The sequence below is a fragment of the Staurois parvus genome, unplaced genomic scaffold (genome assembly GCF_062004578.1).
Source record: "Staurois parvus isolate SC_StPar_1 unplaced genomic scaffold, SC_StPar_1.0 ptg000063l, whole genome shotgun sequence".
Classification (NCBI taxonomy): domain Eukaryota; kingdom Metazoa; phylum Chordata; class Amphibia; order Anura; family Ranidae; genus Staurois; species Staurois parvus.
Genome location: NW_028317859.1, coordinates 2,487,612 through 2,502,554, shown reverse-complemented (window position 1 = coordinate 2,502,554; position 14,943 = coordinate 2,487,612). Strand labels below are relative to the sequence as shown.

The 14,943-nt window shown below is 42.6% G+C and overlaps 1 protein-coding gene across 1 annotated transcript in view; it reads left to right on the top strand.

Moving 5' to 3' along the window:
* Positions 1–4,770: 4,770 nt before the first annotated feature.
* The window catches only part of DNAJC7 (DnaJ heat shock protein family (Hsp40) member C7), a 34,109-nt gene continuing 23,936 nt past the window's right edge, over positions 4,771–14,943 (top strand). The window contains exons 1-3 of the mRNA XM_089668788.1: positions 4,771–4,896; positions 5,471–5,624; positions 7,996–8,160. Of these exons, the coding sequence (XP_089524914.1) occupies positions 4,790–4,896; positions 5,471–5,624; positions 7,996–8,160 (426 nt within the window). The 5' untranslated portion in view covers positions 4,771–4,789. The remainder of the gene's footprint in view (positions 4,897–5,470; positions 5,625–7,995; positions 8,161–14,943) is intronic.

Sequence of the window (14,943 nt, the reverse complement as noted above, 5' to 3'; positions counted from 1 at the left end):
TGCCTGACTATACTGCTGCCTACATATGGATTGGACACTGGCAAACAAAAAACCGTAGGCATCTCAGGATAACCCCTCGTACTTCCACCATGCCGTAATCTTTTTTGTTATAGTCCACGGAGAATGGATGTCTTGTTTTCAACTCTGCGGAGAAAAGATTAACCCTTTTTGCTAGTTTTTTTTTCCTTCAGTTTATTTAAGATTCCTACATTGTGGCTTGAGCTGGCTTCTTTATGGCAGCAATCTGGATCAGCTTTTCCTTAGCCTAGCTTTGGACTGCTATACCTGGACCCCACTGGAATGACCATGTGTGACAAGCCTAGAAGTGATCTTCAGGTACTGGGTTTTTACATTAGGCACTTTCAGGACCCTGCTCTGGTAGCAGGTTAGCCTTGGTGCGCTTTCAGGTACAGAGCCATTGGCATTGCTCAAGTACTTACCCTTCTCTGAGGATTCACTCTGTGAGTAGGTTGATCATGCTGAGCATCATTATTTGTACTATTGGGTTAACTTTGAATTCCACACTTCTATCGATTTAATGTGGAAGGGGTTAACACTGGGGACCTAGGTGCTGACTATATCCACTGGGTGAAGTGTCACATCTGCACACGCTCTGCTTTCTTTCCTGATTATTCAGCATAGTGGAAGCATCACTCTAATTGCTGTTGTTTTTGATTTGCAAAGGGAACTCCGTGCTTCACTCTGTTCGTGCTGCCCTCATTATAGTGACTTGGTCACCTCCAGCCATCTAACCCTACACCTGGTAGCAGTGGTTGCGCTTTGTGAGTGTCTGAGGTTTTGCCTCATACCCTGAGCTATGTTTATTTATTACCACTCAGTTGCATCATGTCTGGATCTAGTCCTTGAGGGGACTGTCCCGCTGTACCAGCTGCCCCCAGCTCACACTGCTAACAGCCATTGTGTTGCTTGCAGCAAGCCTGCTAGTGCAGGCAACATCTGGAGCCTGGAATCCCTGTGCCCCCTACTACTAAAATCTATGCCATCTTTGCAGGTTCCACTAACTTCTTCATGTGTGGCTGCCTCTTTGCTCTAAGGAGGACAATTGCCCTAGTCATTCATGACTTTTTAGTCCAAATAAGTGTGTATTGACTTTGACTGCAATGGGCACTACTGCACCCTCTCTCACCAATTCTGTATCTGATCTGCCTGTGGTTTTAGCAGCCTGTGACCCATCAACCACTGAGACTCTGTCCTTATGCAGAGTTTCCCCAGTCGCTACCAAACAAACCTACCGCTGAGAAGTTGCAGTATTCTGCCATCACTCTCAAAGTGAAAGCGACCATTTTGGCTCCCATTGATAGGTTGATTGGTAGTACATATCCCCTTGAAGCTAGAAGATCAGCCAATTGCACCCACCAGTTCCCGACAGTACCAACTGTTCAGTCTTGCTCTATAGAGACTGGAAACATCCTGAGAAGATGTTCGTACCTCCCAAGCACTTGTACCCATTTCAAGAGGGCTTTGTTAAAAAGGTCTATCTGTCATTGTCCCATCTTAACATAAATCTACCATTCTGGTGGAAGGTGCACCTATCTTTCAGGACCCCTCTGATTAGCGGTTTTAAGGCCCACTTTAGAGCCCTGTTCTCGCTCTTCAGTCCTGCTTTGCAACATGTTATAGTCATGATCTTGAGCTGTCAAACCCTGACTGTGTGGTCTAAGGCTGTTAGAAGGGATCTGAACATAAAGTGAGTTCATCCCTTTTTCATGAAGTGTTTATAACAAATGCCTGAGTTGCAGCATGGAGGGGTTGTTCCCATCTCATCTCCTGCATGAGCCTTCTTTTACTCCGCCCTACATGCTGAGAACACCTCTTCAGATCTGCACCAAATGCCAGCATCAAAGAGAGCATTGAGCAAGTGCACTTGTGTAACTCAGCCTGGGAAGGCTCTTCCTTCGCTGGAGTTCAAGAAAAGTTGTTTTCATTACTTTTTACAGTTTACTCCCAGGTTTCTTTTTACAGGTGTGTTTGGACTAGCATTTGGCCCTCAGCACCATTAAGACTCAAGTCTCTGCCTTTGCTATGCTGCTCAAGAGACCGTTGGATTCTCTTGATTAGGATCTTTGTGCTGGGTGTCTTCTGTGTGGCTCCCCCTGTGTGTTTCCCTGAGACACTGTGGGATATGAGTTTTTTGATTTTCACTTCAAAAACCGCCCTTTGAACTTATCAGGGATATTACTCTGTCCTCTTCTTTTACCCTTAAAGTATAACTAAAGTCAATTTTTTTTTTCAGTTTTGGATATGTTGGAGAGGGATCAGAACACCTATTTGGTGTTTTTCTCTCTGTGCCCCTGTTACGGAGATTCACCCTCTCTATTTGTCCTGTTTACCATTATCATTGAAAGTAAAAGAAAATCCCAAATTGTGGGTTGTCCCCAGAAAAGAATTAGAGGGGAAATCTTCCAATGGGGACACTAATTTTGGTGACATGGAGGTCCCCAAATAATACCCCTACTTTGTAGGGATTTCCTGTTTGGCTATGGTACAGGAAGTGAAGGAAAATCTGTGCAACAGGACACAGATGGCAAAAAAAAAATCTAACAGGTTATAACCCTCCCCTTGCTTTATCCAAAATGAAAAAAAGTTTTGCTCATAGTTCTATTTTAAGGTGTCGTTCCTTGTTGCCATCACCTGTGCAAGGCGAGTGGCTGAGATGCGACCGCATCCTGAAAAGAAATCTTTTTCTGATCTTGTACAAGAACAAGGTGGATTTGAGGCTCAAAACGTTCCTTGTACCTAACCTCAACCACCATATCATTATTCTGTCCCTCTGTCTGGCTCTAGTTCATCAGTTTTCCCTGTATTATCTGGATATGGTTTGGGCTATGAGATTCTACCTCTCAGCCACTGCTTCCTTCAGGAAGACTGACTCTTGGTCATTCCAGTCGAAGTAAATACAAACCAGGTTCTTGTCTCACCATTTCATTTCAAACAGTCCCAGTCGAAGCTTATGGTCATAAGGAGCAGGCTCTACCCTTTCCTTTCAAGGTACAATTTTGGGCTCTTTAGCCTCAGACTTCTGTTTCCTAGATTTGCAAGACTGCTACCTGGTCTTCTGTTCACACAATTTCTTAGCCTTACCAGATGGGTGTTCAGGCCCCATCTGATGCCAGCTTTGAGTATAAGGTCCTTCAGGTGTCTTTTTGAGCTGTAGGCAGACCCAGTTCTCTTGTCATCATAAAATCTTTTTTCTTACAGTCCATTGAAGGACACTGTTTACTTCTCTTTGTTTATGAGTGTGCACTTGGTACTGTTTGCTCCAAACAGGCGTGCTGAGAGTAGGAGAGGTTTTCTTTGCCTGCCTATCATATTTTTTTTTTTTCAATGCCAGTTTTTCCTCTGGGCAGCAGTATGAGTGTAACAATTAATGACATCCTTTGTCTCTCAATGAACGCCAAAGGATTTTACAGTGAGTACAATATATTTTTTGTTTGTGAATAATGCTTTTCAGATTCCCATTGATACTTTTGTGCTTATCGCACTTTACAGCTCACTTCTGGGTTCTTTCACAGAGTAATACACTCCGTTGCACAAGTACCTTTTGGATTTCACCCATAATGTAAGAACTTCTTGAAGTGTCCAGTTATTTGCATTACTTTTTTTCTCTAAACATTCATGCTTTCTTTGACAGATTCCCTTTAATTAGAGTCATATCATTTCTTTCTAATTAACTTTCTAATGCAATTGTATTAAACTTTTCACCATTATTAGATAATGGGGTACAACACCAAGTTTGACAACATAGCATTCAGAATTTGCTTGAATGTACCAGGAAAGGGTTAGGAATCTGTCATGTATCAGATGAGCTTTGTCAGTTATCGGGTACAAGTAATTTGTCCAACGACAATTTGTTTAATAAGTGGGTTTTTTTTTTTCGTTTTTTTTTTTAGGGGGGGTTAAGGCATATCCTTCATAGAGCTTTTTGTTTCTCATATGTTTAGCTATTAGAACTAAAAAGAAAAATCTAATTTTGTTATCTGCCAATTTGCTATTGAATCACAGTGCGGATTATAATGATCATTATTTAGCAATTCATTTGTACATGATGCCCCATATGTACAAAATAATGACTGGGTAAATAGTACTAGCAAATATTGTTACTCATCCTTTTTGGTTTGTGCATATGACTGCAGGTGGATTAATGAAACCTGAATGTCATCTATGCTTTAAGATACAATATCTGCCACAATTCCTGCTGCTGTACATATTCCCACAAACATACTAATTAACTGGCATCTTTGTAAAATGTCCCCGTTTTGTCAGTGACAATGATTTAAGTGTTAGACTGTAAGACTCCATTCACACTTACGCGACTTGTCGCCCTCCATGTTTCACAATAGATACTATGCATATCTGTGCAACTTCAAAGTATTTCCTGCACTACTTCGGTCCGACTTTCATGCCACTTGAGGGCCATACGCTTCAATGTAAACCCTCCAAAGTCGTATGAAAGTTGCTCCTAAATGTTGTACATGCGACTTGTGTGCGACTGTGTACAGTAGAAACAATTATCCTTGGTCAAAGCCAAAGTCGCTCTCATCCAAAGTTGCATGAAGTCGCACTGCAAAATGGCAATGAAAAGTACACGATTTTGAAGTCGCACAAGTGTGAATGGAGCCTAAGCTCAACATAAAATTATGTGAACGATTTAGTCAGTGTAAAAAATGTGATCAAAGTTTTATAATTCCTATATGTTTAGCCTCCTCTCTGTTCCATATGCAAAGAAATGTGTTTGCTTATTGCTGTTTTGTGGCAGGTTGTATTCTGCATGGATCGGGCCTTAGAATTAGCTCCTGCCTGCCACCGCTTCAAAATTCTGAAAGCAGAATGTCTGGCACTGCTTGGCCGCTACCCAGATGCCCAGTCTGTTGCCAGGTAGTGTATACATTAAAACCTTTTCATCACTGCTTTTTATGATGTATGTCTGCTGCCGTTGAACAGGTGACAAAAATCTGCAAGTTGATCTTCAGCCATAATATTTGAATGGTAATTGTTAACTGTATACAGTACTTTGCTCGATACCAGATTTATCTGCCAACAAGCTTGTCTATGCATCATCATTTCTGACATTTAGACACAGAATTGAGCAAATAATGTATATCAGTCCTGTGAAAGCCAATCTTAACCAAAATGTTGTACCATAATGGGAGCTTTCTGTGGCAGCTTTCCTGCTGCTAAAAAAGCTGAAGCTTGACAGCTCTTCTGGGTCCCATATATGTCATTTAAAAGTAATGAAAAGAGAGGAAAAGAAAACTATAAAGCTGCTTCTGCATTTCAGTAAATTCTTTTTTTCTCTAGTAATCAGCTTATTGTACCACCTGAGAAATGCAGGTGCTGTTTTTAGTCTATCTGCTGATGAGTTATGCCAAGTGTCATGTTAAGGCTTCTGTCCGATTATCTGGGTGATGTGTGATTTCTTACTGAGTACTGTATATTGTGTTTCTTCCAGTGACATCTTACGGATGGATGGTACAAATGCTGACGCTCTGTATGTACGGGGTCTCTGTCTCTATTATGAAGACTGTATTGAAAAAGCTGTGCAATTCTTTGTGCAGGCCTTGAAAATGTTTCCAGATCACCAGAAAGCTCGACTTGCCTGCAGGGTAGGTGCTGCATGTTGTGTTTAAAGAATCATGAAGAGTTTTTTCCTCGTCCTACTGGAGTACACATGTATTGAAACAATCGTCTGCATGAAGGTTAGAATGGGCTTTTTAGATGCAAAATATCTGAAAAATGTTTCCAAAAAACTTTTATGAAGTATGAAGTCAGAGGGCACCTTGTACTGCATGCAGGGGAAGCCAGCATTTTGGGGAGGCAGAACCCTTCAAAATAAATTCCATCCTCCCTACATATCCTTCATATTGCATTTCCTGAAGCTCTAATCCTTTCTTCATACAGTTTAATTATAAAACTGTCTATCTGTGTGTGTAATAAATATTATGTTTAAGCCATGTTGATTTACAGTAAACTGCTGTCAGGCCAACAGATCTACCTAGCTGGCCTTCTTTCACTGCCTTTGCTGTTTGAGTTCCCGATAAGGGTACACATGCAGATGAAAGCCAGCTGTAAGTCTTCCTGAACAGTTGCATTGCCTCATAACGTCAATTATTAATAGAAATAGTAAAAACAAGTTGTCATTAGTTTTTTTGTATAAGATGCAAGCTATACAAGGCTGTTATCCTTGCTTTTTTATTTGGTTTATAACTGAACAGGAAAAAGCATGCAGCCAGTAACATTTCTTGATATCCAATATGTGCATACTGGTTCCAGTTGAGTAGTGAAGAAAGAGAATAACATCCACAGTGTTTGCTCCTTCAGAAACAATTTAGCAAGGATGGCCCCTATATTTCCTGACAAGTACCATCACATTCATCCAAAATTTGCATGTCCGGTCTTACAGGCGAGCTATGTATCTCATGTAGGCTTGACAAAAATGTGGGATAAACTAGAGACTACATCTGCTGGGATACCAGTAACAAAGCTAGTACAGTTGTAAATAGTGGTCAGAGATGTCACTGGAAAAGATTTTCTCACCTTGTTTGTGCAGTCTGTGAGTAATACTTAAGACATACTGTGCACTTAAGACCTTGAGTGACCCTGAAGTCATAACATCCGCACCGCTGTCTGAATCATACAGGCCTGCTTACTGCCAGGATAAATGAGACCTAGCACATCGCCCAACCAGACAGAAAAAGGCTGACCGTGCTTCACCAAATGTATGCACCAGTGTCCTATTCATACAATTGATATAACAAACATCACTGAACACTTTTTTCTTCTCTCTATATCTTCTGGGAGTACCCCAAACTACAGGGTTTTGAAAATTGATTACATAAATAACTTGCAAAGAACACCACCCTGGGGAACAATCATGCTACCTACCTAATGCCAGATGCTTTTTCATATCCATAAAATGATACAAAAAATTTTTATGGATTATCCAATTTCTTAATGCCAACAGAGCATGTATTCCCATGCATGGGAGGGTTGCTTTGTATGTATTGCTCCCATGATAGAACATTGGTTCACCTAAATTAATAAAAAAAAAAATGATCATGGAAAACTTTAGTCTGTCATTAGAACACCAGGACTAGGAAAATATGGTGTTGTTATGCGTCTTCGGAAACTCTCCTGACCAGCTGATTTACCAAATGCAGCGAATCCTAATTAAATCCACTAAATATAAAGCCGGCCGTACATGGATCGATGTTCAGCAGGGAACAGCTGAATTTCAATCCTTGTATGGCACCTTGTTGAATTTTACCAGCTTGATCAGCTGCAGCACTGATCATTGTATACTGACATCTGAATACAATATGTCAGCGGGAAGGATTCCCTAATCCACCACAAATGTGTGGATGGGGGAATCAGGTCTGGGTTTTTTTTTCCGTTCAACCCACTGGTTGAAATTAAAAACAAAACAAAAAAAAACTGATTCATCTATGGTCATCTTAAGAGATCTTTGTCTTTTGTGAGAGACACTTGAACAGTGACTCCATGAATAGAGAAAACAACCTGTTTGATTCCCCCCGCCCCCTTTTCTCGCTCCAGTCCCCACCTTCCTTTCTCATTACTCCCCTACTGCTTTTCTCACGAACCGAATCCCCCCCCAACCCATATGATCCCTTTTTAGCTGAGAGTATTGTCAACTTTAAAAGGAAAAAAAAACACCTAGATTTCTCCTTCAATTAGTACGACATATAGGAACATGTATACTAGAAAACTGAAACATAGGTTGGATTTTATAAACCTGTGCCTTTTCAACTTTATCAGTTATGTATCTATGTTATGTTATTAACATTTAATAAAAAAGCTTCAGGTTCATGCATGTTACCATTTTGTTCTTCCGTGTGTTCCTGTTGGATTTAGAGTTAGTTATATTTATAAAAAAACTTGTGTGCAGAACTCACAGGGTTTCTTTCATGATTTGATTTCTTTTTATACAAAATAATGTTGTGCCTCTCTCCATTTTAGAACGCTAAGGCCTTAAAAGCAAAAAAAGAAGAGGGTAACCATGCATTTAAGGAGGGCAACTTTGAATTGGCCTACAGACTTTACTCAGAAGCACTCAGCATAGATCCCAACAATATCAAAACAAATGCCAAACTGTACTGTAATCGCGGCACTGTCAATGCAAAGGTAAGCACTGACTGGGAAGTATGTATCATATGTAAATCACATACTTGGCACTGACCATCTAGTTGTTATCTGATCCTTAAATTGTGAATATTCGTTTTGGAGTTTGTTTAGAGTTTTAAATTAAACCTAAAACAAAAATAACATTTATTTATAATCTTTAGATATAATTAATAAGGGCATTGCACATCTACAGAGACCACAGCACAAAGCTTTTCTTTTACGACACGGAGATTGATCATGCATAGTTTTTTTGAATTTGTACTGTTCATAATCTATGTTTTTTGTAGTAGGTGTGAACAGTTTCTTAACAAGTATTTTTATGGTCATTTCTCTGATTGGCTTTTGAAGCAAAAAAGCTGCTTATGAGACAAGTAGACAATCATAAAATGGGAAGAAAACGATAAGGTCTTTTGAGTTGCTCCATGGAATTGGTATCATGCACAAATGGCTTCTTCTCCTAACCATACAATACAGAGTACAGACTAAGTATTCATAGATCCTGGATTATGGGCTTGTACCTTAAGGTGATTGGACACTAGCAAAGTTTTTGAGGACATGTCCCCAACTCCCCTATAACCCTACTCCACTTTGGGAGTCCTCAGTTTTTTGCTAGTGTTCTAAGGTGATGGACCTCTTCTCCTTTTATGCAAAAATCACTCTTCGATTAACTAGTTTATCATTTTGTCTTCGGTTTCTTTATTCGACTCTTCACTGTCTGCTAATACAATAATAGGAGCAGTGCATCCAGATTGGTGAAAACCTCAGGAAAACCTTAGGAGCTGTGCGTGCATCCCATCAAGGACATCCTACAATAACAGGAAGAGGAAGAAAAAAAACCCTCATTATGTTTTGGGGTTTTTTTTCCTCCTCTTCCTTTTATATTTTTTTGGACTTCTGCTTGGGATGTGGCACCATATGCTCGTCTCCTGAGATGTAGTATTCTTACTGTTTATAAATGAGGACATCCTGTAATGTTGTTTCGGGCACTGGATCCTGCATGGGTGCTCACTCTGGATTTTGTACAATGTGTATAGTCAGATGATGAGTGCCATACAGAAATCTGCCCAAGGATAGTCAGATTTGCAGAATGCCCTTAACCATTTCTTGTCCCAGGGAGTAGTTGTCCCAGTACCCACAACACAACTGGTTCAAAGGATTCTATTCAAACCTGTTCACGGTACCAAAGCCCAATGAGGATGTTCTTCCTATCCTGGCCCTAAAATCCCTCAAATTCCAAAATGTTGCATGAAGTCCTCATGGTCAGTTACTGCCTCTCTGAGACGAGGGGAATACCTGTCATCTATAGACATCCAAGATACCTATCTGCATATTTCTGCATATATGGCCTGTCCTCCGTTCCCAGCATATTCACAAAGATCCTACTACCTTTTCTTGCCCTACTACTACTAAGAACTCAGGGCATCTAGCTCAAATGGTGTCTAGAGGCCTTCTCCTGAAGGACTACTCTCCCTTCCAGCAATCTGCAAATGTCCACTGGACAATTCGGATGGTCCAGGATTTCGGATGGGTGAGAAACTTCCATAAATCTGCTCTCCTGCTTTCTCTTTGCCAGGGATACTTGGGTCTCTTCCTGGACACATCAAAAGCAAAGATTTACCTTTCAGAGAAGAATATGCTCCCTGAGACCTCATGTTCAGAAATTTAGGTGAAAGAGGCATCCCTCGGTGAGTTTCTCCATGAGCGTTTTAAGCCTCATTGGTAGCTTCCTTTGAGGCTGTATCATTTGCTAAATTTCATTTGAGACCTCTTCAGGGCAACAGCTTTTTGACTCTAAAAAATCATGCTCCTTCTCTTTGCCTAAGCATAACCTTGTCCAGCCAAAGAGGGGATTCACTAACTTTGTGGATCTCCAGCCCAGCCATAAAAATGGGGAAGTCCTTCCTTCCTGGAAAGTGATAAAAACAAATGTCTTTCTTTCAGGCTGGAAGAGTGTTCCAGTGGTGGTGAAAACCAGGGTTCCCTATCAACATCCTGGAGATCAGAGCTCTGCAAAACTAGACCCCCCTTTTGCAAGGACAACCAATAAGGGTGCATTTAGACAATGTTACAGCTGTGGCCTAAATCATCTACAAGGGGCACCAGGAGTTACGCAGTCTTGAAGGAGGCAAGTTAGATCATCTCATAAATGGAGACTCACTGGCCAGAAATCTTTCCTGTCCACTTCACAGAAGTGGGCAACTGGAAGGCAGATTACCTCAGCTGTCACCACGTGGACTAAGGGGAATGGGCCATTTACCCTGACATCTTCAGCCCGATATGTCAGTGATGAGGGACCCTGGATGTGGAAATCCTGGCCTCCAGATTAGGCCACAAGCTATCTTCGTGGCCAAGACCAAAGATCCACTGGCACTGACTTCGGATGCCTTGATCAGGGCAACCATCAGGGGGGTACCACCGATACTCTTGTAAGGGGCCAGGGCACAGAGGGGGCCCGGACAGCAGGAGGATTGGTGGGGAGGGTAATTGCAGACGATGTCCTGTGTATCTCTACCTCCAGCAGCTGAAAGCCGGTTTCTCTCCCTCCCGCCTGCTTTCAGCAGCTGGAGAGAGAGACAGACATGGCCAGATTGAGGGGATGGTGGGGTGGGCTGTGCCCTGCCAGACTTCAGTTGTGCGCCCCCAGGGTAGCCCTCCCTTGTATGTTGTTCCTGAGTGGCCACTCAGCTCCTCCCCCACCGCCTGGACAAGGGGACTGCAGTCTGGAGCAGTAAAAGGAGAAATGGCAGAGAGGAAAGAGCCGGGAGGAGGTGCGCTGTGTTGTGCTCTCTGGGCTCTCCCTCCTGTCAGAATAGAGCTCGTCCATGCAGCACATGAGACAGGATCGCTCTTAGATCACATCAAACTTTACACACACACAGTTTGATTACTGCCCCCTACCCACATTTGGCTGCTGCTGGGAGATGAGCAGCCCTTGGAGGAGATAAGGGGCAGTAATCATAGTGTGTGTTTGTACAGTCCGATGTGATCTAAGAGCGATCCTGTCCTATGTGTGGCATGGACGAGCGCTGTTCTGACAGGAGGGAGAGCACAACACAGCTCACCTCCTCCTGAGTTTGTAGTGGTTTCCCCAGAGCTTACAGGAAAATTGCACACAAAGAGGCGGGGGATAATAGTTTGTGCAGGAGAGGGAATGGGTAGCTATCTGTCTGTGCTGGGAAGTGTAATGGGGATGGGGGGGGGAGAGGGAGCATGTGCTAGGAGGGATTGGGGTGATTTGAGCCAGGTGGGGGAGTGGGAGGAATGTTTGTGCTAGGAGGGAGTGGGGATTTGGGTAGGGAGGAAGAATTACTGCTGGGAAGGTTGATTGAGAGAGGGTTGTGGATCTGTGGAGGGATCGTGGGGAATTTGTGCTAGGAGGGCAGTTTGGGGGGAATTTGTGCTGGGAGGGGGGATTTGTGCTAGGAGGAGGGATTGGGGGGATTTAGGGAAGACAGGATGCTGGGAGCCATAGCCACATTTAAAAATAAACATGGGTTCACGCTGTACCGGCCACAGTGGCCATGTGAATGAGCCTCAAGACCTAATTTACACACAGAGCGCTTTATTTATTAACACAGTTTTATCTTTTTAGATTTAGCAGGAATTTTGTAAGGTATGTTTGTGTCCGCCAAACATAATGTCTGTGTATTTTTTTTGTGATCATATATTTTTGTGGAGGCTGTAAGGTAGGCTTTACGTGGCCCTGGAATTTCCAGCGGCAGCCCTAGCCTTGATTATCCCCTAGTCTCGGTTCAGGCCTTCCCTCCAGTGTGAATTTTGTCTCGTCTGCTCCACAAAATGAAGCAAGAGAAGAACCCAGTGATTCTCATTGCATGAAACTGGCCCAGAATAACCCTGTTACACAGACTACTTCTGGCCTCTCCCCAATCTCCCCAACAGGCCAGACCTGCTGTCTCAGTGAACTCTATTCCATCTGGCTTCTCGGTCAGTAGCTTTAATGACATGGCTACTGAAGGTCAGGTCTTAAGGGACATGGGTTTTTGAGTCTTTTCTACCTTGCCAGATAGATATATTATCATACGTAGATATCCTCCTTTGCCGGGTGTGGACATAAGGCCGTTCAGTCCCAGAGATTACTCTTTGCCTCACATTGTGGCCTTCCTACAAACAGGTCTTGGCCAGAACTTGGCCTTAAGCGCTAGGGATTTACCCTAGGGTTTTGCCCCAGGAGTGCTTTCCTTTCTTGCAGATCTGTGGGACTTGAACTTGGACCTCAAGTTTATCGAGTCTGCTTTTTTTCTTGGTTTTTAGCCCTCTTTAATGTTTAGAACTCTACCTCTTGCCTTATCCTTGTTTAAGGGAGTTTCATGTACCTTACTCTATTAGGTTGTGGCTTTGAAACCCCTTAGAGGTATTTGCCTAACTATCTCTCAAATTTCTTCCTTAGTAGTCTTACTTCAGCAAGTTGAATAGATACCCTGGCAGTCATTTCAGATATGGACCCTTTTCTCTTGGGCCTAATTTAGGTGAGTTGAGGCTTAGAACTTCTCCTGACCTTCCATTTATCAGGACATTGTTCTCTAGCTCCTCTGTCCAACCCCAGCTTTCCGACAGGAGCTTTTTCTTCCTGTTGACCCCGGGTCAAGCTGTAAATCCATCTTTGCCGTACTGACTGCCAGTTGCTAATTCAAAATGGTCCATTTTCATTCCAGTCCACTTGGATGGAACAGGTAAACCAACTTTCATGTTCATGGATCGCTGTTCTACTTCTCTGTGTAGTATCTTCTCTAGTTATGTAAGTGTTATTGCTTCTTCTGGTTCACATGCTAGGTTCCTCCTATGTGGAGGTAGCAGCCTCACCTAGTGACAGCTTCAGTTTTATGGTCCTTCATGTGACTCCTGAGCTGCAGGCATCCCCAAGTAATTTTACTGTTTTGTTGGACCTATTAGCTCTTGTTTGCTGATGCCTACTTCACAGGCAGACTACTTTTTGAATGTTCCAAAGATCAAGATTTTTTCTGCCTCTCAATGGGCGAGAAAGAAAATTGGATTTTTGTGCTTGCTAAATCGGTGCCCCAGTCTACTTGTCCCTCATAACAATCTACTTGTACAGATAAAATAACATTTTAAACAATACTGTATTTAAAGCTGAGCTGATATTAGGAATGTCTGGGGCTTTTGAAAACAAAAGGGGCTTTATGGCGACTTAAATGTTTAATATATTTAACATTGCGCTGTTTATCCCCTCCTCCCCTCCCAGCCTCTCTCCAGCACCGTACCCGGGGACTAGCAGGTAGGGGAGAGACCTTGCAGTGTAATGAGCACCGATTGGCTGCTCCTCAGGAAAGGGTGGGTCAGGGCTTATCCTTCATCCCTTTCGCTGCCAGAGCCGTTTTTGCATTTTTTGCACAAGTTTAAAAAATCATTTTAGGCCTGAAAATTACATAAAACCCCCTAACATTATATATTTTCTGAAAGCAGAGACCCTAGAGAATAAAATAGTGGTAGTTCTAATTTAAAAATACAAGTAAGTTAATTTTAGGGCACAAAAAAAGCAATAAATTACCCTATTTTTTGTAGAATATAAAAGATGAGGTTGCACCAAGTAAATAGATATCCAAGTTGTCAAACCTTAAATTTGTGCACACTCGTGAAATTGCGACGAACTTCAGTACCCTATATTTTCTATAGGTCGACACATTTAAAGCTCCTTCTAGGTCATCAGTTTAGCATTACGGAGGAGGACTGGTGCTAGAATTATTGCTCTCATTATGGTGTGCGTGGCGATATGTGACGTGTATCGCAATCAACGTTTTCATGCGCAGGCGCCCCAGCATGTGCTTTTACTTTTCTACGTGCGCATATGTGGGGGTGGGGAGCCTCAATTTATTTATTTTTTTTGGGGGGGGGGGGGATGGTATGTGCTTGGGTGTAACTTTAATTTTTTACAATTTAAAAAAAAAAAAGAATAAACTTTTGTTTTTTTTTTTACTTTTGTTTTTCATCACATAGGGGACAAAGTCTCCTATGTGAGGATTTTTTGGTGACAGGTTCTCTTTATTGAGGCATCCAGGGTCTAAAAGACTCTGCATGTCTCCCCTGTGCTCCACTGAATGGAGCACATTCTTTCCCGGCTTCCATGGCCAGGAATCTCTCAATGGGGACCCGGAAGTGACATCATAACGTCATTTCCAGGTCAGGACAAGAAGGTGAGGGGAGCGGACCTGTCTGCTCTCCTCCCTCCCCTCTAGCACAGTGTTTCTCAATGTTTTTCCAGTCGGGGCGCCCTTGAAAAGTATTTTCAGTTTCGAGGCACCCCTGTCCAAGGTTTGGTTCACGTTACTGCGTGTTACAGAATGCATGCAAAATTGTGCTCGTTCATGACACGCAGACAAATGCTCTGCTCTTTGGGGGTGCCATCAATTGTTAATGGTACTCCACACATTGGCAAACATGGGGTGTTTTGGTGTGGCACAATTTAAAAAAAAAAAAAGGTCAGGGATTTTTCCCTGCATTTCTGCAGATAGGGCAGCCCGCTGAAATGCATGGGTTGCGATACACGCAGCATGTAGCCACACAAGGACTTGTTCACATGTGCAGTTTGGGGTGGTAAAAGCTGGTTGAGCTGTTTTTACAACCCCCAATTTCCCCCCTTTAGCTGCAGAGGCAGCAGCTGGGAGTGTTCACATGATGTTGTCATGGCTGGAAGTATACCGCCAGGCGAATGGACTGCACCGCAATCACCATACAATTGTGTGTATTACACGCGGTTGTGGTGTGGTGATGCTGCATTTATGAGGTTAAAACAGGTGATGAGGAAGC